The following is a 24,615-nucleotide window of genomic DNA, read 5'->3' as shown; positions in this document are numbered from 1 at the left end:
TTACATCCATTAACCTACAACACCACATACGATTTATTTTTCCAAAAATGATGGATCAAGAGATCATAAAAATGCAACAAAATGTTAAAAGCTTCAATGAATCTTATAAATTTGTTGTTTGTATCAATCCAACATAGATGATTGATGCCACGGTCCAAAAGTGAAGTTTGGATAGATTGAATGTTAATGGATTCAAAATAGATGAAATGAGAAATGACATTAGAGAGACGAAATAAACCCAGGGAAGGAGGAGAGAGGAAGAGAAAAAAGATGTATTTTATAAAATCCTAAATGAGAGAGAGAGAGAGAGAGAGAGAGAGAGAGAGAGAAGAAGAAGAAGAAGAAGAAAAGGCCCTTTTGAAAACTTTGAAATCAATTAATGTGCACTACAAAATTTGAGGTTTTTAGCGGGGGTCAAAAACCGCCGCTATCAGTAATAGTGATGGTCACGTGTAACGCCACTATAGGTGGTGTCGCTAAAAGGTCATATGAGCCCTATAGTGACGGTCAAAAACCGCCGCTAATATGTTGTATTACCGTCGCTATAGATATAAGTGAGTCCCATAGTGACGGTCCGAAACCGCCGCTAATAATGTATTACTGTCGCTATAGATATGAGTGAGATCTATGGTGATGGTTAAAAACCGCCGCTAATTAATTTTTTACCATAGCTATAAATACAATTTTGAATGCTTATAGTGGCGGTAATGGCCACCGCTAATAAGATTTATTTATTTATTTTTAATTTATTTTATTTTAAAATTATTTGTAATTAAATACCTATTTTTATACAACTTGTCAATTAAACTCAATTACTAAGTAAATCAAATTAGTTAAGAGACAAGTACAACAAAATAATAAGTCGAACACGACCATGTCTATCAGGACCTAATGCCAATATTCTCGTCATTGAAACCTTGTTCTCCAAATCAAATTGGTGTTTCTTCAATGTGCCGTAGTTCCACACATACATGATGCCCATGAAGATTAAAGATAATGTGAGCGGGATCCACCCGCCTTTGGGAACCTTGATGAAGGATGCTGAGATGTATAAGAACTCGATAGATCTGAAAAACATTAGAAACACAATGGCAGTGATTATTCTTTGCTTCCAGACGATTATCATCACCAAACACATCAAGAAAGTTGTCACAAGCATTACAGTTGTGACTGCAAGCCCTGCTAATAGAGCAAAAGTATCAGCCAATAAACTAAAATATGGTTTTGGAAAAAAAAAAAAAATGACACACAACTTATAACCAACTCTGATTTGTACCATAAGCATGGCCCATCATGTTTGTGTCTCTCAATCCGACCGTGACAGCCAAACACAGACACATTAGAATCCAATTGATCTCTGGGATGTATATCTGCCCGTATATTTTACTTGACGTATGAACAATCTTCACGCATAGAGAATGTAGCAGATATAACAGCCTGACTTCCCATTATGGCTGCAAAAGTGGCTACAATGAAGACTGGCCAAAACACAGGTTCTGCACAACAAGATAATGAAATTAATAAGAAGAGTTGGGGCACATAATAGGCTAAACTGTATGGGTCCTTCAGTAATTCTTGCCTGGTATGGCTTTATAGAAGCTTCTCTGAATATCTTCATGGTGTCTTGAAAGAAATGCAGCTTCACCCATATAAGCAAGAACCAAGCAGGGATATACTAGACATGTGAAAGCAATCTGGCATTTGTAGATAATTATTAGTTCAAATTTGAAGGAGATTGCACCGGTACTTTCATCTAAGTGTAGGTTGAATCATCATGATAGTCTTTCATTACAAAGTATGTGAATTTCAAGAGCTATGAAGGTAATGCATGTCCAAAATGAAGTATGATGAACAAGTTGAGAAGCATCTGCTATGAAGGTAATGCATGTCCAAAATGAACAAAACCAGTATAGTAGTGTTTAAGATATTATCTATTGAATGAAATAGAAAGAATAACAGGAAGGATGTGTGCTGCCAGAGCAAGCATAATTATGCTACATAGCACTATAAAAGTGCAATGGGAGAATCCAAGAATCTGAGAATCAAATGGATAACAGTGTAGTATTTTTATAAGAAAACTTTTTTAGCCTAAACAGGTCCTTTGAAAAATTTATTTCCAGAAAAAAGATTAGCCAAACAAATTTTATCCAAATGAGCCTTTAAACAAATTTCCATTAAGAAGGTGTGTAAAAGGTACAAACATACCAAGAATATAGCAACAAATTCTAAACAAATGAATGCAGGTGAGAAGGAATGTATATTCTGATGGTTGTTTAATTACAGACCATTGAGAAATTTATGGAGGTGTGTTTAAGGAGTGCTAAGTGACCAACTTGCCTAAAGCAAGTTAAAAAGGATAAATTTTTTGAGATGGCAGCAAGACCATTTATACTTTAAGAACCTAAATACTCATAGATTCAGTATAGCAAAGAAGATGTTGTAACAAGAAGAATGTAGATTGATGTAATAAGAAAAATACGAACGTACGTCAACCAACAGAAGCCATGGCTCTGTTGAAGGATCGTCAATAGACAAGTTTCTATTCATAAGAAAAAGATATAGCAGGGACACTTTCATTTTCATATTAATGGTAAGGACACAGGTAAGCTTTCCTGACCGGTACCATCTGGTATTTGAAAATGCTCCCATTAGCAGCAAATATAAATCCATAAGAAAGTATGTGTGACACATCTAGATGTCCAGATGCATTAGCATTTGTACATTTTGCATACAATTAGTGTGGTAAATGCTAGAATAATATTCATAGATGGTAGAATTTTCAGTTAATAGACTTTCAATGATTGAGAGATATGACGTAAGTACGAGGATTTGATAACTGGTAGTTCCTCAGGTACTCTTTGTGCCCCTGTTGTTACCAATATAGAGCATTAACATAAATATATATCAGTCCTTTCATAAATTTGTTTATTTTATTGATAGGAAAAATTCCTTTCTTAAATTGCAGATCATTTTTTGTTAATAGTTGACATTGGTGGGTCTTTTACTTTGGGAATTGAATCTAACTTGAGCCATTTACTAGTCCTTAAGTAGTGATGTGTCTACATTCCAAACTTGATATGTCAATGTGTTGTCACTACTAGATCATGGGATGTCATCTAGAATTACAAGTATCGGTATTCTATCTGAAAGTTATTCACAAGTACCAAAATTTGAACTCATTTCATCTGATGGAAGTAACAAGCATCTACCGTTTTTTGGATTGATGACACAATTTTATTGAACGAGGAAAAGATGATACAAGGAATCATTCCAAAAGGAGAAAAAGCAGATACTAGAGGGGGAAATGACCAAAATGAGAGCAAATAGCTATTTCAGAAATGAAATTTCCCCAGTTACCTACAAATCTTCCCACCCTACTACAAAAAGTTTCATTTGGATTTAGAGTTGCCTAAGCTTTGATTTTGAGTTTTCTAACTGGCAGCATCAATTTTGCACATAAACAAGTGATGAATGAGTGTAGATATCATCTGGGGTTCGCATTGTTTTCCTCTATGGTTTGTTCAAGAGGTAAGTCTTCAACTGAATATTGGAAATAGTTTGGCTTCAATGATATCATCACATTATTCCTCATAAAACTTCAAACTGACCATCAACTTTCTTTGCCCAAATTTGTACTTATTAGAAGTGATTAGTTCTGTTTTCATGTCATGATAAAATTGCTTAAAAATGCTTCTACAGGTGAAAAAGTCTCTCATTGATTGTGGAATGCACCCCACCACACCAAAGATGCCTAAAAAATACCCCCAAATCTTCATCGCCAATGGACAATGAAGCAGAAGGTGATTCATAGACTCCCCATCATGCCTACATGTGAAACTGAGATTGGGGGAGCAAAAATCCCTTCAAATAAGGTGATCCAAAGTGAGCATGCTATCCCAAGCCGCTGTCCAAATGAAAAACGCAATCTTAGAGGGCACCTTAGGTCCCCAAATTGCCTTCGTCGGAAAGCTAATGCCCCCATCCTTTTGCAAGGATCTATAAAAAGAACACACCGAGAATACACATTCCTTTGTTTCCTTCCACAATCTCATATCACCCACATTTGCAGGGATTGGTAACAAGGTACCCACTTCTCGTCAATCCATTAAGAATTATGCATTAGATGGAAATCCTAAGCTACAAATAATCTATCCAAATACATGAGAAATCTGTTTCCGTGCATAAGAGAGGGAAAATAAGAAGGAAACTGAAATTAATGTCTCATGTAATAATTGGTGCACAAAAAGCATCTCACCGATTAGTAGTCCACGATAAGAGAATCTAGGCTGATCACAATGCTCCATGGGGCCAGATGAACTTCAATTATTCTGGTTGTAAAATTGAAATGGCACAATTGGCTAAATGTCTGCAAGATTACATGCCAACATCTTTTTTGTAAGATAAGATATCTGGTTCCTAAAGCAGCAAATAAGAAATGTGAAGGAGATGAGCAAGGTTCAATTAATTAAACAATGCATGAGGAATTGAGTTTGTTAAAATAAAGAGTAGTGTTGCTATCAACCCCATCCGACTGTTTAACTTAAGATCCAGACTGTGGGATGGTTCTCGAGATAGACAACATTGGAGACATGAGAATCAAACCTTGGCACCATGATGATCAGGTGTTGTTGGGGTTGACGGTATCACATTCCTAACATAATTTTAACAAAAACACTTTCCTTACTAGGTTAGTCAAGCTAGGCCTACTCTAATTTTAATACATAATGAGATAGAAAGTTTAGCTAACAAAATCTCTTATACAAAACATAGGAGCTAGAAATATAATAAATAAAATGGCAGCTGGTTATGAAGACTTTCTTTGATCAAATAAAATATGAAAAAAAATTGGGTAAATGAAGAAGAAGAACACACCAAGTTATTAGCTAGAAAGTTAGGAATTAAAGTCCATTTCTTGGAGATCAAGAAACAAACTGTTCCACATATTTTGGAAAGGGTATATATGCTAGGTTATCTTTATCATATAAATTGCTAATTTTATTTTAGCTCATGTTGGGTTCTACTTCTACCTTGGTACCACTGCTGATACATAACAAATCCGACTCTGAGAAATCTATGGTAAATTTTATGAGTTCAACATTACATTAGACTTGGATTCAGGTTTGAATCTATACTTGATCGATTTTAGTGAAGCATTGCACCAAGTTGTATGTTGTCTCATATCTAAAGCTCCGCGCATTTTGTCAATGATGTTATGATCACCATCGAAGAGTCATCACAAATATTTGGGGTCGGCCGGTTTTTATAATAATGTCCAAAACAATAATATAATTGTAAATCAAATTTCTTTCTTGCATTCTCACATAAAAGCACAAGTCTTCAATTCAAATCAAGTGACACAAAACATGCTAAGAACAGATCTTACATTCAATAGCAGTGTTCTATTTTAAATTGACAATCTAGATTAGAGATTAACGTTAGAGTGTTAAAGTAGGACATAATACAAGAATATCTCATATAGAGTATACTACAAAGAGGATGAGACACTGAAAAAAGGACCTTTGTCAATGTATCTCCACATAATTCCTATGGTCTAGAAGTTAATTAGATCAATACGAAAAGTGTTTCGGTTTCTTTTTTCTGTAGTTAAAGATTATTGGTTGAATTCTTCCATGAAGAAATCCCTAGTACAGATGGCAACATTTGCTGATCCAAGTTGCGGTCTACGTCAATATGGAACTAAAAGTTCATGTGGTGTTATTTGTGAAATTCAATAGAGACTGATGTCGTCTTTTGCTGATGTTATGAAGACAAATGAGGTGGAATTCTTGTTTTGTTTGTACCAAAGTTGTTGTAGGCGGAAATTGTTGGGGACTAAATTTAGCTGTTGGCAGCAAATGAAGGACTTCGGAGAGTTTCTGTGGACCACCAAAATTTGTATGATATGGGCACGACAAGACCTACAGTTGGATGTTTTGAATTTTTTTATCTTTTTTCTGTTCCGATACAAAAGGAAGGTTGGTAGAAGATATCTATACTTCTGAAAGCTTGCTGCCCTTCTTTGTGACATTAATCGACAAATTTTTTTTTTCCAAATAATTAAAACTAGACATTAGATGTCAATGATCTGTGGGTCTAATCCAAGTTAGTTTTCTTTATCACCAGAGATCAGACAACATCTCTACACAAATTGAATTTAGCTTAAGCAAGAGAATAGAGAATCATCTGTAAATTGATACCAAAATGTCTCAACCAATACATTCTAAAATGGAATGAAACTTCAAACCATGGGCTACGACCAACCCAAAATAAGAACAATTTAGATCTACCAAGGTGAGATAAGTGTAAGGTATAACTTGATCTCAAATCTAAAACTGATTTGAGCATTTTGATCTTTAAATCAATCTATAAAATGGAATAATTGAGATCGATTTGGTCTCCAATCAAACCAAAGTGGAAATTGCCATTTGATCTCAAATCAATCTGAAGTCTTAAATCGAGTGGAAACATTTGATTAAATCGAATGAGAAGATACATAGAGAAAGAGACGAAGAAGAAGATACCTGTTAGAAAGAGTAGATTTCCGCCATTAATTCCGAAAACCCTAGAATCGTAGCTGGACAGGAGAGGAGAAGATATAAAGAGTAGAGAGAGTGAGATGATTTCATCCATTTTGTTTATGTAGAATGAGAAAATACAGAGAGAGAGAGAGAGAGAGAGAGAGAGAGAGAGAGAGGATACCTCTTCTACCAAATTTCCGCCATTAGCAGAGAAGATGATACAGAGAGAGCAGAGAGAGTTTCGATTTGATAATTTTCGCGCGAATTATTTTGTGAATAGTTGCACAGAGAAGTGATTTGGTAGATGGGCAGCAGCGGAGTTAAGTAAAAGACGAGCCCTATAGCGACGGGAATTTTGGCCGCCATGTCGCTAAAAGCTCTTAATTTTGTAGTGGTGGATTTGTCTTAACCATACTCACCCTTAGGAAAATGCTGACGTGACATTAAAATTGACATCGATTCGAATGATAAGCATCTATGGTTATGTGTGCACCTCCACTTCAGCAATGTGTGAATCGATGTCACTTTTAATGTCACACCAGCATGTCTCTTTTCATAATTCTACCTTATCTTAGACATCTTAGACATGGTCCAAACCGACCCAATTTCTGATTGGACTAAAAAATATAGGCCCAGCCCAACATGAGATTTGAAACTTCCTTGGAATCTTGGCCTGATGTGGGGTGAGGTCCAATTAACATCCTCATCTTGGGCCAAACCAATTAAGTTGCACACCCAACAAATGAAAGGCGTAAACCCCAATTACCCATAAAAAAAAGAAAGGTGTAAACGGTCTATGTAAATTTATTCAAATCCTCCGTGGTTCTTCGGGTTTTAAACTGTCCAAATTTATCCATCAAGATTTTTTTATTTATTTTTTACTCCATTAACTTAATTTGGTAAAAATACAGAAATAGATAAAACTTTGGTCGGAGGATTACATGACCATATAAGGATTTAAAATATTTACATACTCAGATAAATTTATCCATATATGATTTTTACATATCCAGATAAATTTAAATGAGTATGTAAATATTTTAAAAGTTTCGGAATATATTGATTTTTTGAGAGGATGATCTCTATGGTGAGGAGATCATCATCATAAAAAAATCAAGCCATTCCAAAACTTTTAAACTGATCAAAAGTGGTTTGCAAGTTGAAGAATTGTGGCCCTTCAATTTTTACTGTTAATTTGTAAACAACTTTTGATGGGGTTAGAAGTTTCAAATTGGGCTGATATTTGTGAGGATGGTCTCCTCACCATAGAGATCATCCTCACAAAAAATTAGTTTATTTTGAAACTTCTAAGCTATATAGGACAAAGCGTTGATTGCGTATATATATATGATGTTGATATTCCAACTAGAAAGTCTTCACTCAGTCAATACTCGATTGACGTGGCATAAGTACAGAACCATAGATCTGTTTCTTTGGGATACACACCAGCAAATCCTCATAAAAATGTGCAGTTGTGTATCTTAAGGAAACATATCTTAGGTTTTGTGTTCCTACCACGTCAGTCAAGGGAAGACTTTCTAGTTGAAATATCATTACTCATATATATATAGGGAATGCTAATGTCCAATACTTTATGGAGACATTAGCATTGTCCAACACATTTTTTTTTTCCAATAATACCTTCTTTGTTTTGTCTTTTAGTGAAAAAGACAAGGGTACATTGGTCTTCTACACAATAAATGCTTGTTTACATAATAAATATTATGAGCATTTAAGTATTTTGAATTAAATATATATATATTTTTTTGTAGTAAATGTTTTGACAATCAATGCCAACATAATAAATGCATTATTATGTAAAAGACTAATATAACTTTACCTTTTTCACTAAAAAATAAAATGAAAATGGGTATTATTGAAAAAAAAAAAAAGTGTTAGACAATGCTAACGTCCCTATGAGGTATTGAATGTTAGCATTCCTTATATAGGGGAATGATAACATCCAATGCTTCATGGGGACGTTAACATTGTCCAACACTTTTTTTTTTTTCTAATAATACTCCTTATCGTTTTGTCTTTTAGTAAAAAAGAAAAGGTGTATTTATCTTTTACACATTAAATATTTGTTGATATAGCCCATCTTTTGATTTTTCAAGTTAAATATATATGATTTTAACCTTCAAAACATTTGTCTGAGTCTCTTTCCCAAAGATAGATTGGTAACATATGGGTTCATTTTTTTATTTAATTGTCCAGACATGTCCTCATACGACCATGCACATACATATTTATAATCTTTTATCAATTTAATCATGGTAAATAAAAGTATAGCTAGTATGGACTTTGATCACAGTTCTAAGTTTTCTTCATCTGGCACTAAATTTAGAGTTTTTATTTCCTCCTAAAGAGATTGAGGATTTGTCCTCAAAGGATTTCAAAGAGTATTAGGATCTTTTGAAGGGTTCCTCTTTGATCATTTCTATTTCTTCTCAATTATAATGGAATGGGGAGATATAATCTAAATGATTGAAAAATGAAGTAGTGGCATTTATGGTGGAAAAGTGTTACAATCCCAAAGATATAAAGGTCTTAATTTTCCGCACCATTAACATGTAGGTGTTTTTAATGTATTAATTAAATTCTTACTTAAGGATTAGAGCCAACGTCACACACTATGTGAAAAAGGGGTAAATTCGGTTAAATCCCAGCAAATTCGATGGACCTTGATGTCAAATTTACCCCTTTTATCATGTAGTGACATCTCAGTTTGAGGCTCAAGAGGGCTGACCTCCACAACGTGAAAAAAAGCTCTTATTCGATGGACTAAGTCGTCGAATTTTTTTTTTTCTTGATGGGTCGAAACCGTCAAATTAATGAAGGATGGAGAGATTCGATGACTCTAAGCCGACGAAATTTGAGAACATAAAAATTCTAAAATTCGTGGGCCTTAGCCCGTCGAATTTTCCAATTTTCACATAGTGCGCGCCAAAAGGCTATGTAGAGACCCGAGAAGGATTCCAGAGTGAAAGTTGTTAGTGTCTCGTGGAAAGACTACTTAGGGGCTTGCAAAAAGGGTAACAAAGTGAAAGTCATGACGACACACTAGGTTGCTGTGGAACTTTGTTCATGAGGAATGGGGTGCTACAAGAACCTAATTGTACGACTTCAACTTGTTGAGTGAACCAAACAGACCCTAAATTAAAGCACCTTTACAAGTGTTGCATATTTTTAACAAAAGCCTGATTCTGAGTGGGCATTTCATAGTCCATTACTTAACAAGGTCACTTTCCATTGAGGATTCAAACATTTCTCCATTGGACTCCATTACAGTTTCTCTTTCTGTCTGGACTACTTGATGGTCCAACCTATGGTTCCCTACAGATCAAAAATATAAAAAATGAAAACTATGGGTCCTTTTTATGAGATCCATATAAAGTGAGGGGATGCTTTACCTTTGTTTCAAGCAAAAAAGAGAATCTTTTATCTTATGTGCATGGGCAAGTCATCAATTTGTTGTTGGGTTACAGTGCTCTCTCTTATTTCATTTTGTAATATTAGTGTAGATGGCACTCAGACAAATGATGGTCACTTCATTTTGACCAAAAATATTTGTGAGTCTGAAAAAAAGAAAGAAAGACAGATTCTGATTTGGTGAGCATAAACATACAAAATTCTTTTAACACACAAGAATGTACAGTTTGTTTGATTCTCTATATTTATAATTTCTTTCAAGAAAATGTAAGAGTAGTCTTAAAGATAATAAGCTAAGATAAAGTTGATTAAGAATGTTATTTGGCACTAAGAGCAAGTATGGACACACTAGAATTAACAAAATTGTATTTGTGGACTCATTTTTTCATCTTATTATAATATATTGGGTTGGAAAATTTATACACCACTTTTTGTATTCTTTTTACATGGATGTGCAAGTCCACACTAGAGTCTAGGGCTTATTTTTGTCAGGATGGTCTTTTAAACATAGTCACAAAAATTCTCTGAATTTTTCAAAAAAAATTGTAAAATTCTCTAAATTAGGGGTTTGCTGATTAATTAGGTGAATTGACGAATCAATCGATGATCTCTCAATTAATCATGGAATATTGAAACATTTTTACCTTCACCTCCAAAATTTTAGTTTTTTACAACATTCAAACATTAAAAAAAGTTAGGATTTAGAGAGAGAGGTTGATGATGATAAATTTTGGCAGGAAATCCAACAAAATACTTTGTATAAACTCCGAAATTTTGCTGATTTTTTTACGAAACTTTTTCAAATTAACTGAATTGAACCCTCACCAAATAATTACTGTATCCGAACTTTGCATTATGATTTTAGACACATTTATTAAAAATCCTACTGACTTTTCAATAATCGTCCATGAATACTGATAAGGCCTGTCAATGCAATGGTTCAAATTGGATTGGTAATAATAAGTTGTTATTCATTTGAATAAAAAATTATTAGACCAGGACCTGAATTGGCCCCAATCGGATTTATCATTTTAAACTTGGACCCAATCTGATATAAAATGTGTTGTTCCAAATCTGATTTGATCCAATCCAAAAATTAAATAAATTTTGGATTGCTCGTAATCCAATCTGATTAGTTTTGGTACACACACACACATCATGTACATATATGTTGACATCTCAAGCTAAAACATGATGAACACTAGCCAAAAAAATCTTGGAAAATGCTGAAGTAACATTAAAATTGACATTGATTCTCACATTGCTGACGTAGATGTATGTATGGAACCATAGATTTTTTTCATCGAGATACGAGTGAAAAGCACTATGACTATGTGTGCACCTCCACATCAGCAATGTAAATATCGATCTCAATTTTAATGTTATTCCAACACAACTCAAAAATCTCAAGCTTCTTTCCCAACCCCACACTGAATGACATGATGAACACTAGAGGTTAAAACCAATTAACAAACAAAAATATATATATTATTGAGAGGTGTGATATCATCCCTTAACCATCATATGTGTGAGACCAGTTTTGTGTGATAAGGACGTGTGCCCTTAGAGATTATTTGGGCCTAAAACCAAATACTGAGTGTAGATACATGATGTTCAATTTTTTTTGGAGTTTTGAGCTCATCTATGTGGATTAAGGAGTCGTCACTATTCAAAAAGTTTTGTTGTGAATGGACACCACGAAAGGTTTTTAAAATTCTGTTTTCTTGATTTATGGTACCTCATATACCCAAAGGATAAAGGGGTTGGTCCACCTATAGAATTAGACAATGAGTTCCGATTGAAACACGAGAAATGTGTTAGGCACCTTATCCCTTCCATCCAAAGATGGTTACTATTATTAGCCATTGATGAAGTAAGAAACTCATTTTTTTATATTTTAAAAATATAGAGAATTAAAAGAAAATTGACTATAACTTAGTTTGTAAACTGGAGAAATGAAGTTAATGAGCAATTTAAAAAAGGAAGTAGGTTTTTACTGAAATTTTTTGTGAGCTTGGGACTTTGTTGGAAATCCACTTGGATTCCACAATTTTGAGTCTTCAAGTATTTTTAAAGGTTAATGTGATCCCCTGGGAGCCTCTTTTTATTGATTTAGTCTTTAGGAGGCATCCATGGATTGGACATCTCCATGGAAGGACTAGAGACCTTTTATGCCTGCTTTTTGTCCTTTTTGGGGATTGTTTTTGTTGGCAAAAAAAGTTTAGATATGAATTTATAAAGATTCACACCTCAGCTCATAACCTTTTAGAGTGTAATGTGTGCATGATGTGTATGCATAAATGGGCTTACAAAGAGAAGATCACCTCATAAAGGGTTTACTCTCTAGTTCTTAAGCCATTGAAAATAGAAAAAAAAAAAGTTATCACTAGGAATATAAAATTACATAGAAAAGGAAATAAGCTAAATCAATACTTATTTAGAAACTAAAATGTTCTCAATAACCTTATTAAGGATTTATTGGGGGATATTAACTCACAAGGAGAGATTACTTTTTACCCCCAAGTCTTAAACTAGGGAATTTACGAGTCTATATTGCTTAAAAATAAAAGAGCATAACAGTAAATGAACTAGAAAGTAAAAGAAGGGTTAGACAGAAGTGGGTGAGTGAGAGGGATTTTTGCATAATGAAAAATAATAAAAAGAAACTCCTCCCCACATTGGTCTTTTCTTCTTCTTTATTTCTCTTCTTCTTGATTTTAACTTCTTGGGTTTAAGGAGAGATGTGAACAGAGTTTTGGGAGGTTTAGAAAGCTTCTAGGAAATAATTGGATAGAATTTTGAGATGACTTGAGATCTCCTCCTTTTTGCCTTGAATATGAGTCCTATTTATATGTTTTTTGGAGACTCTTGAGGATAAACTTGTTCAAAATCTTAGAGTTCTCAATATTCCCAACAAAATCACATAGAAAAATCTCAATTGCCCTCACCAAATAGTTATTAATTGTCTTTTACACTCGTATGAGTTTTAGCAATCATGATGATCAAATGATAGGATTGTAAAAGATAATAAGTTTCTAGAGGATTCTTGGGGGAGGTTAAAAGAATCCAAAGACCTTGACTTTGAGTCAATCTAGAGAAAAATAGGCCATGTAAATTAATGATTGGTTTTTAGATATTTTGATCATTTAACTTAATAAACTCTCTAACAAATTGAGGATAAAGAGGTCTTTGCACTCAAATTCTAGAGCTTTCTAATCATTGGACAAAATTGTCAATGCTCTTGTAAAATGGTCAAATTATATTAACTTCCTTTAGATTGAGGATAAGGTTGAGGGGCACAAGAATAAATCTCCACAAATTAGCTTTAACAAGATGGGGTTAAGGTGGTAATTGAACTCAAGGGAGTTAAGGAAGACTTAGAGTCAAAGTTGAAGGAATGAGTGAATTACTAGAAAGTCAAGGTGAGGAATTTATTACAAGCTTAATGAGAGGATAAAAGAATAAAAATAAAGGATTTTCTTGAGGAAAAACAAATACTTAATTGGGGTTTAGAGTGTCATTTCCATAAGCAAATCTTGTGCACACATGGGGTTGTAACTGCCCAACAAATTTGTTTTTGGGTGAGCCGTGGACTATCCGAATTTAACCATGGTCTTAGGTCACCCTCATACCAGGCTAAAACAACATTGGACCATAGGTGAGGCAAGGACTAGGCCAAAAATGCCATGTCATAGGGTCAACCATGGCCAGGCTTGGAATCTAATATTAAAGTGGTCTCGAGGACCTTGTGGCTTACCAATGGATGGGCTTTGAAGCCCTTGAAGAAATAACCTTGGGTTAAGCTCATTTTCAGAAGTTTTTTTGTACTCTCGAACTAGGCAAAATGGGGTGTTTACATTGAGCTTAAACCACCAACACCATTGGATCATTGCAAGCCAAAACAAGAAATTATCGGGGCTTAGCCCAATACCTGGCTAAAGTTAAGAATGGTTGGTAGGCAAAATTGAAACTTACACAACTAATCTGATAGAACGATATGATAAAGTTAGTAGCCCCTGGCCAACTCATATCCTAAATGGCAATCCACTTGGCCCAATAGTGTGATGACACTTATCTCAAAATTTGAACTATAAAATCTCATCTCAAAAACTAAGAGAGTGTTCAGAAAATCATCTCATACGTCTTAAAAAAAAGAAGAAGACCTCCTCTGCAAATACACTATCTATCATCTTCTCTACACAAACTCTCCATTTCTTTTGATCATCACTATTTAACTAACTTAATCTTCGGAGGATCTTTAACATGCACCACACCAAGGCCTCTTCCTTCTACCTTCTATTCTTCTACCGTTTTAAATCAAAGAAAAATCTCCTGATCAATACCAAAGTCATCATCACACCTATGGTTTTTGTATGGTTACATGATAGATTCAGAGAAATATTAGATAAATAAATCGAGTTGACTTACTTTATAGGGCAGCAATCCTCCTCAAAATAATCTTTAGGCTTGTTAGAACGAACTACATCTTCTACATACTGTTGGACCCACGATTTGGTGGCCCATAGGCCTTCACGTTTTAATAACAAAACATATTCAAGAAGTTTATTTTGTTTTGAAATATTCCCTAAAGCCGATCGATATTAAGGGAACTCATGCAAATTAGAAAGCTAAGATTTAAGTAGGTGCCCTTGATGGGTAAGAATCCGAATTAATAGAGAACTCTAAGCCCTCTTGCCTTCATCTATAAAGGAAGGGATGGGCACCCCATTCTTGATTGATTTTTCATTACGAAAAAAAAAAAAATTGATTGTACCAAACCGGATATCAATTTTGTTGTTAGAATGACGGGTAGACACAAGAGCATTTATATTTGAAGGTAGAATGCTTGAATTACGTTAAATGTTTCTAACACTTATATAGCTTAAAGAAGAAACCTAATGGAAAACAATTCCCTATAAGTAACATTTCCTAATCTTAATTTGAAAAAAATAAAATAAAAGTCCCAATCCAAATTAAACAAATAACAGTTCTAATAAAAGATGAATTCTAGCATTGCAAAATTAATCTCATACATGCATACAACAAAACCCTTGGTTAAGTTTTTATTTAGTAGAAAATAGTGTACCACATATGATTTTAAATCTAAAAAAATGTCACATCTGGTTCATAAACGATAACGAGATGACTCAGACCAATCTCGTTATCTCGGACAAGATGAGGGTGTTTTTGCAGATTCGTGAGTAAACAAAAAGAAGTAATGAAAGGAAGAAGAGGTGGAAAATGGGTAATTCAGTCTTATGGTCTCGTCTCGTTCACAAACAATACCAAGATGACTCGGATGAGTTATATCTCAATCAACTGCGGATGGTTTTTAAAACCATGGTACCACATGTATTGAGGATAAGTAATTTAATTTTTTCCCCTGATTTGTAAAAAAAATTTCTTGGCCAGGGAATCTATCATGGGGTAGCGAGAGTTGATCTGTTGCATCTCAAAATTCCTGTTGATTCTCTTTTCTTTGAGATGAAGCAAAGCAGGATTAGCATAATTGTCATTAGTGAGGACTTAAGACCTAAAGCAATGTGGATTACTTTTTTATGCTTACATTGTAAGTTAGGTCAAAAAATAAAATTTAAAAAAACGAGACCATGTATAATGGTGCCACGTGTAAGCCGTATCTTACAGGGTTTTTATATTGTAATTATTCTGCAAATTTGTTAAGGAAAAGCAAGTTGGGCTTATTTAATGTTCCTAGATCCAAATCTACACCCATTTTTGGATAAATATGAAAAAAATAAAATAAAATAAAGTCTGCATCCAAACATGCTCTGCTAATTGTAGAAAAATAATTAATTCCTTGATCACCTTATGCCCTTTGGAAATTCAGTGTAGTATGTGATCCCCATGAGTGGTGTTTAATTTCAAAGTTGTAGATTGTAGACAAGGTTTAAAACTTGTCTTGGTCAGGAGAAAATTTTAGATGGTTTCGACTCGACCAAAATAATAAAATATTCGGGAAACAATGAGCATTTCGTTCATGTCATGGCCGAAATTTTGGCTGAAACGGTCCGAAATAATATTATGAAACTTTAAACCATGGATGATGATCACAACCTTTTTTTTTTTTTATAAATTCAAAAAAAAGACGAAAAAAAAAAAGATCTTATGGAATTGGACTTCATTTATAATTTGTTAGACCATCGGAATGAGCACTAAATTTTTGATGAGGAGAACTCGACCGACGGACAATTGTGGAATGATTAATAATACTCCTTGTTGACTAGTACCAACAGGCTCCATAAACCATGGAGGGGAGGTGGTCTGTAAGGATGCCACATAGCTGTGTACTGTTGGTATGCCTGCTTTCGGTGGTTTGCTTTTTCATTTTTTCTTTCCATTAGCTCTACAAGCAAAGAATAGGTGTACCAATATATATATATATATATATATATATATATATATATATATATATATATATATATATATATATATATATATATATATTTATTTATTTATTTATCATATAACAAATATAAAATCATATTATAGATAAATTACTGAGGTTAGAAAAGGAAGAGATGTCAAAATTGAAGTATATTATGCTAAATTAATAGTTCTTGAATTGGAAAAATGTTGAACATGTAAATCAACACTCCTCACTTGATTAATGGAGGATTAAAGTAGTGTGAAATAGTGAAAGAATAAGAAAAATATGCAATACAACACAAAAGAACTCTTAAAAAGAAATTTTGTTAAATTGAAGATGATTTTTGCTTTGTAGTTACAACATTTTTATTTTATTTTATTATAGAAAAGAGTTCTATTCATAGTAAAACATGAAAATAGCAAAAACTATTAAAAGATAGTAAAAATGAACTAAACAAAAAAATAAATACTACTTAACCTTAGAAGTAAGGTAGAATCGATGGTGGGTGATTTTGACTTCTACAATTGAAGTTATTAATAATTTTTTTTCTAAAATGACAAAATTGCCTAGAAGAAAAATGTAAACGTAGGAATCAAACCTAAAAATGAAAAGTCCATGGTAAAGTATGGATATTGAAGATCTCAATAATTCCATTCAAGAATGGGTCCTATCGATGATTTTGACTCTGGAGTCTAAGATTGCTATTAGTGTGTTTAGGCCTTCTGTTGCTTGAACTTTTGATGATCTAAGCATTTCATGAAATCTTTTGCCACTTGTCCTGCATTAAGAATTGTATCCAAGTCATAAATAATTGCTAACATTTTTATTTTTGACTAGGCAAGTAAGGTGTTTAGTAGTCAACATAAAAGTTGATTCAATGATGTTTGCACCAAGGTCATGGGATCAACAATCCACACATCTTTACCAACTTGGCTAATTAGAACCTTCAATTAATTGCAAACAAGCTTATGATCAACTATTTAAGACAAAGCTGCCCGGTCAACATGAAAAATGACTGATATGATCAAAATGAAACTAATCACCACATGTACAACTAAAATTACTAGTAAGATTACGGTGAAACACTCTGACTTCTAGGGCACAAACCATCGAAATCATATAATTAAATTGATGTAATCCAACAGCTTATGTTACAGCGTACTTAAGTCTTCACACACATTATCATCATCTTATTAATCTCTATATCCATTCTATTACTTTGAAAGTGACAATTTTTAGTACAATTATCCACTCACTAGGCCACCTAAAAGTATAAAGCAAAAAAAATGGAATAAAGTATGGGAGAATCTCAAATGAACTTTGTCTGGGTTCTTGAGAGGGATTAATGGGGGTTGGAGACACCTCAAAACCCTTGGAATTAGGAAATAAGGGGGGGAAAAAGAAAAGAAAGAGACAAACATATCCTCTGTGACAACCATTTACTTTTCCCATCCCCTTCTCTCCCAAGTGTTTCTAATCTCTAACTTAGGCAAGAGAGAAGGAGAAAAAAAATTAAGAGAGAGATCTTGTAATGGCTTTTCTTTACTTTAAGATGAGTAACTTATGTTGGGGTTTGTGAAGGAATCTCATTAATTATTAAAGTTGAAGACCTTGAGAGTGTTGGAGAAGGAGAGAATATTCTTGGGTCACCACGGTTCAACAAGAAAACTCCAAAAATTAAGTATTTTTAAAAAGGTTGCAAAGCATACATGTCTGTAAAACATCATTTGATTATGATTAAGCTTATAAGGAGAAGTCAGCCCATAAAGAGACGACTGCTCACACTTCTTAAAATTCACTCCCTTTGTCAGCTCACTGTCTTTTAACACTTTCCTTATGATAATAATAATATTATTATTATCTAAAGAACAAGCCCATATAAATAGACTTCAAGCCCCAAGTTTTTTATTTTATTTATTTTCTTGAATGGATAGTTAAGATCTATAGTTTGTACATTAAGGGTTGGGTCAATAAAAACTGGTGGGTCATGTTTGAGCCAAACCTTAGTTATAAATCTTAACTATCCATTAAAGTTAAAAAAAAAAAAAAAAAAACCTTGGGGTGTGATATTTGATGAAAAAGTTGGTATTAGAAAATTTGTTAGTGCCTCATTTGAATGAATTTTCAGCAATGAACCAAGTTGTGACCCACCAATCAAAATCAAGTGGTCCAGCCTAACCTTTTTACACACATGACCACTGCATAAATCAATTTTGGACCATCTGATTTTTTATATTGTGTATAACATAGTGTTCATGACACTAAAAATTTTTTAGCTCCATTATTCATACTAATAATATTTATTCTAAAGGATGTCTTACCAAAATGGGTGAGTATTTTGCCGAAATTATCTGCCGAGACAATTTTTTTTTTAAATAAAGACATACAACCATTTTTTTAAATTAATTTATTTTTATCAAAAAAGATATTCACTTTCATGATTTAACTCTTATATCCTTCTGATGAACCTCAAATAAAAGAACAATTGTATGAAATTCAAAGCAAGGGTATAAAAGTAAATAAAGAAAAATGGTCTTATAGTGGATACCCCTTTTGGTAAAAATAAATAAATACGAAAATGAGCCTATATCAAAAGCGTGTCTTGTCCACTAATTTTTTTTATCATACATGACCCTTTATTAATTGTAGTTTCCTCTATTTGAAATGGGAAAGTCAAGTTTGCTGCTTAAGTAGTAAATTAGATGGTCAAGTGGGTCACAGATCCTGTCAAGTTGTGTGTATATGTGTGCGTGTGTTTGAATTTTAGCTGTGTTAAAGCCTCCAAGTCCATATTCTCTGCTCTAAGGGTTAGCATTGTTTGCTCCAATGATGGCGTTTTGATCTCATTGTATTCTAAATTTTGCTCCAATAATGACGTTTTTTTTAAAATCTCATTCATATTTGAAATTTTAAAAGAAGTACTCTGTGATCTCCTATGCTAAAATGTTTATATGATCGGATGACTATAGCCATCCGATTCAAGATAACAGAAAAAGTAAATGGGAGCAAGGATAGAAAGTCTAGAGATCGGAAGGCTAAGATCGCCTAATCAGGATCAAGTTAGCCAGATTAATATGATGTAGGAAGGATTGATACATTGAACATGAAGAGAAATTTGGAGGACTTGTATGTGACTACTTTAGGAAAAGTAGATCTATTCATATATTCTTTTTGACTTGTGAAGCAAATTGAAAGGTGACCACTTTTGTGAAAAATGAGGAGAGAGGGTTGTAATCAGAGAAGCAACTGTGCCCCTCAGCGCTGGATATGACTCATTACTGAAATTACAAACAATTACCCTTAATTCTGATGGGGTAAGCTCTTACCATCTTAATCTATTTCTTAAACCTTGAAAACTCGACTCGACTCAGTGTCCACTAAGTCAAGTCGACTTGTCGAATCATAGTCATCAATTTAGGTGAGTCAAATCAATTATCCTCAAAATAATCTCGACATGGATGTCCAACCTTGTATGGTTGCTTGGAAAGTTTTCCTTATTTTTATTATAAAGAAAATAAAGTTTTTCACAAAATATTTTTTAGGAGAAATTTTCTTTTCAAAGTATTTTTTTTATAAAAAAAATCACTAATTCATGACAATTTCTTGATAAAATTAGAGAGCTACTATTGCCACACCAATTCCCATATAAATCATCAAAAAATTGTACATTGTTAGTGTGGCGTTAGTAAAAATTGGTGTGGCAATAGCAACTATCAGGTAAATTCTGATTATACAGTAAAAATTTCTCTTTGGGAAATTTTCTTCCAAAATTTTTAAACTTTCATATAGGGCCTTAAATCTCATTAGTTTTCATTATGGGACTACAATAGCTCCCTATATGTCTAACATTTATATAATTTTTTTTTTATAAAATGGACTATAAATTAGTTACAGAAAAAGGCAAGCAAATTATGGGATAATCATTCCAAATGGGAAAGGCATAGAGCCTAGCTTTCCTCATATCTCATCATATGTGTCATCATGCACCTTTGGGCTTTGGCCAACCTCCTTTCACTCCCTCAAACTTTAACTCTTCACCCCTCCCATATAATATATATATTTTATATCAGACCAAAAGCAGTTTGGAGAGAGAGAGAGAGAGAGAGAGAGAGAGAGAGAGAGGCACCCAACAAAACATTTATCAGCTTATATTATTAACATCAGAGCCATAACACCGGTACCCATACTCTTAGGTTTCCCCTTGTTTTCATCTTCATCACTCCCTTATTGATCTTTCAACTTCTTGAAATTTCTCCTAGATTGAATGAATAAAGAAAAATCTGGAATGACGAGGAAGATGGTTGTAGAATCAATCACAAATTCTTTTACTCTGAACCCAATTGTTGGATCCAATCCTCCCACCATAAAGAAGAAGAGAAACCTACCAGGCAACCCAGGCAATATACCTTCTCTTTCTTCTTCATCAACTTCATCATCTCTATCTTTTATTACTATTATTGTTATCTATTTTTTTTAATGGTATGGGTATATTCATGGATATTCATGTTTGTGAATTGTGATTAATTACATGTGAAACATTCATGTTAAACAGATCCTGAAGCAGAAGTCATCACCTTATCGCCAAAAACTCTCATGACTACTAACAGGTTCTTGTGTGATATCTGTGGGAAAGGATTTCCAAGAGATCAAAATCTACAATTACATCGGCGTGGACATAACCTTCCATGGAAGCTGAAGCAAAAGAGTAACAAAGAACCGAAGAAGCGAGTCTATGTGTGCCCCGAGGAGACATGTGTCCACCACCACCCTTCAAGGGCTCTTGGAGATCTCACCGGTATAAAGAAACACTTTTGTCGAAAACATGGAGAGAAGAAGTGGAAGTGCGAAAAGTGCTCGAAATGGTATGCGGTGCAATCGGATTGTAAGGCACATTCAAAAACTTGTGGCACTAGAGAGTACAAATGCGATTGTGGTACTATATTTTTGAGGTAATTATCATCTTTTTTTTTTTTTTTTGCTGGTTTATATAGGAATTTGGGTATTAAAATTTGATGCATTAAGTAGTAGTCAAGAACTAAAAGAAGAAAATTAAGGAGTTAAAGGAAGCTTGAAAGTTATTTATGTGGAGGTTGTGTTTTTGTTTTTTATGTTGTGTGACATAGACATTAAGACATTTCTCTGTCTCTTTCTCTCTCTTCATTTAGAGTTCAGGAGAAAAAGGAAAACGGGCATAGAGAGGACAAATAAATTGTTTGAAAGACATATGTTGTTGATTTCAATCTATCCATTCAGATATATATCTTCTGCTCTTAGAAGCTCTCCATCTCTCTTTAAAATTAGTGTTATATCTTCTCTTTGTGACTATTACTGGTATTTCTCTTGTTGTTGTTGTAGTTGTTATCAATATTTGCTACTAGTGCTCTCTCTCTCTCTCTCCCAATTTTTTTATTATTATAAGTGGGTAGATCTGAATATGTGTTTATGTTTTCAAACAGGAGAGATAGCTTCCTCACTCATAGAGCCTATTGTGACGCGTTAGCTGAAGAAACAGCGAGAGTCACTGCAACATCTTACATAAACCAAGCAATGGTCACAGCTGGTAATTCCAATTATCACTTTATGGGAACTTCAATAGTACCTAACATGGTACAACAATTGTCTTCTATTTTCAACCCAATCTCGAGCAATGATGAAGAAATCGATCAGAGTACTAGACCAGTTCTCTCTCTACAAATGGGCCAAGGATCCCAACTTAGTGAACCCATAAGCAATAACTTCCCCGAATCACATAAAATTGGATCAGTAAGTTTGGGAACATTGTATGGGGACCCATATGCCTCATGTACGAATCCTCAACAATCGGACTATCAGTTTAATTGGGTGATTGGAAGTAAGCTCTCATTGAACAATGCTGGTGAATTAAGTGCTCCTTCCTTGTATAGCTCTCAGCACCAGCACCATCAACCACCTTCGGCTAACCTATCCGCAACAGCTCTTTTACAAAAAGCAGCCCAAATAGGCACAAGTTCAACAAATGCATCGTTTCTTGGGAGCCTTGGATTGAAGTGCAACATCAATCATTCTCAAGATGGAAACAAGTATGATAACTTCTTTTCTCCAAATCCTACTACTACTAATGTTGGAACTGATCTAGAGAACTCGGTAAATGATCTCTCCACATCGAACCAATCGAAGTTTTACCCCATAAATAAGCGTCGTAAGACTCAGAAGGATGATATGGATGGAGGGGAAACTAGGGATTTCTTAGGGGTCGGTGTTCAAACCATATGCCACTCATCAATCAAGGGGTATAACTGATTAGGTTTCATGAGTCACATAGTTCTCAATGGAGAAAAAAGTTGTATGAGTGGTTGATGGGGGCTAAAAGATGTTCTTAGAAAACTATTCAATGGTTGAACGAGGAGGTCCATGTATATTCTCTTGGACCCTAAAGTTTTACTCTTTGAAATGGGTTGCTTTTGTTTTTGAAAAAAATGAAAAAGGAGTAGTGGGGACAAAGCAAGATCCCCTTTTGAACTCAATTATTGCATTTTTTTTCCATCTCTATCCTGTTTGTAGTCTTTTCAAACTGGTCTTAAAAGAGTCTTTGAGTGCTATAAAGCTGGATTTTTAAGCTCAAATAGGGTTAGCCCAATATTTAAAATAACTTACTTAGCCTTTTATTACACACCCATGCATACTTAGTTATATGTTTTGTAAGTGTACATATGGTGCATGAGATATTGAGGGAAACACTTAGAACTCTTGATAATATCATCTTATTTTGAAATGTTACTTCGAAGACTATAAGTTTTAATACCATTGATTGCTTTTTCCCCCTAATCTTTTGAGCATTTGTTAGCTTTTTCTTTCTTTTCCTGTTCTTTTAGAGGATTGAATTTATTGGGATTCATCCTTATAAAAGTATTTGTATGTCCCAACGGATAGAAAAAGAAAAAAATAAAAAGAAAAAAGAAAAAAGAAAAAAGAAAAAGAAAAAAAGAAACTGCATCCATGTTTGGGATTCCATTTATATAACTTTTGCATGTAGCACGATTGAGAGAGCATGACATGGTGAACAGTACAAATGCCATGGCATGCATACTTGTTTGGGATTCCATTTATATGATCTTCATGTTTCATTGCACCACTAGACATGGTGCATGATATATGGTATTGAAGTAAGGTTAGTGAAACAAAAAGGATCAAGGGAAACTGTTCCCCAAAGTTCTACCATCTTAAGATATGAAACTGCTAGTAATGAGATGGGGGGTTATATGGAAATTTAGGGGGGTGGGGGATATGCTATTAATTAGGACTAATTTTTTGACTGTTAAATCTGATCACTATTACACTACGTGAAAAAGGGTGAAAAGGGGGTAAATGTGACGCCAAGGTCTATCAAATTTGGCTAAATCCAAGCAAATTCGACGGAATTTACCTATTTTTTCACGTAGATTACACTTATGTCAATAACCAAATGCCCCTAATCCCATATTAGATTAGAAAGCATATTCGATAAGACATAGAATGAATATCTTCTTAGATCGTTCTAAACAACATTATTCTTTGAAAGAGAATAGGCAAAGCAGGGATACAAAGCTAAGAAGAGCATATGGTATTGAACCTATGACCATCCATGTAAAGAAATCACCAAGAACAATATAGAAGAAAATAAAAAGAGATGCAATCAAACATAAGAACACAAATATTTACATTGTTTTTGTAGATACGCGATGTTCAAATGATTTTGACCTCATCTACGTGGATTTAGGAGTCGTCATTGTATCACTCATAGAGTTTAGGTGTGAATGGACACTATGAAAATGAGTTTTAGAAATCTGTTTTTTGACTTATAATGACTTACAATTGATCTAACCTAGATGTCATGGGTAACAAGGTTCAATTGAGAATCAAATAATGTGTTAGGCACCTTGTCTCACTTACCAAAGTGGTGATTATCAAAGCATGGCCAAAGTGAAGTAGATTTTTTTTTTAGATTTTTGAAGTTAGAGGAGATGGGAGAAGTTAAAATTCAAAATGGAACCAATAAGCAAGCTAATGAAGAAAATTGTGTTTGTTGAAATTTTTTATGAGCTTGAGGTTTTGGTAGAAATCTAAGTAAATTTCACCTCTTTGAACCTCGAGCTCTTAGCCCAAACATATATGCTCTTTTAGGCGCATGTTTTTGTTGGTAGAACTTTTAGGAACATATCCATGGGTTTGATAAATTTCTTTGGATGACTCATACCTTATACATGAAGATGTGTCACTATGGGACTATTTTTGTTAGCCGAGAGAGTTAGATGTAGATCT

At 33.9% G+C, this 24,615-nt stretch overlaps 1 protein-coding gene and 1 long non-coding RNA gene across 2 annotated transcripts; one reads left to right on the top strand and one right to left on the bottom strand.

Annotated features, from left to right (window-relative positions):
• Positions 1 to 810: 810 nt before the first annotated feature.
• Positions 811 to 6,906, bottom strand: LOC147387638 (uncharacterized). The gene is made up of 5 exons (XR_015171422.1): positions 6,700 to 6,906; positions 6,522 to 6,574; positions 4,256 to 4,366; positions 1,277 to 1,694; positions 811 to 1,179 (listed from the first exon to the last, which is right to left on the bottom strand). It is a non-coding gene; the product is annotated as an uncharacterized LOC147387638 (long non-coding RNA).
• Positions 6,907 to 20,441: 13,535 nt separating this feature from the next.
• LOC147387637 (zinc finger protein MAGPIE-like) lies at positions 20,442 to 22,940 on the top strand. Its single transcript, XM_086420023.1, has 3 exons — positions 20,442 to 20,735; positions 20,891 to 21,287; positions 21,795 to 22,940. The coding sequence occupies exons 1-3, from the start codon at positions 20,603 to 20,605 to the stop codon at positions 22,615 to 22,617; spliced, it is 1,353 nt and encodes a 450-aa protein (XP_086276149.1). The 5' UTR covers positions 20,442 to 20,602; the 3' UTR covers positions 22,618 to 22,940.
• Positions 22,941 to 24,615: the final 1,675 nt, after the last annotated feature.

The sequence above is a fragment of the Akebia trifoliata genome, chromosome 13, assembly GCF_017979445.1.
Source record: "Akebia trifoliata isolate Shusen 1 chromosome 13, ASM1797944v1, whole genome shotgun sequence".
Lineage (NCBI taxonomy): Eukaryota > Viridiplantae > Streptophyta > Magnoliopsida > Ranunculales > Lardizabalaceae > Akebia > Akebia trifoliata.
Note: the sequence above shows the minus strand (reverse complement) of the source record. Positions and strands in the feature narration are given on the sequence as shown.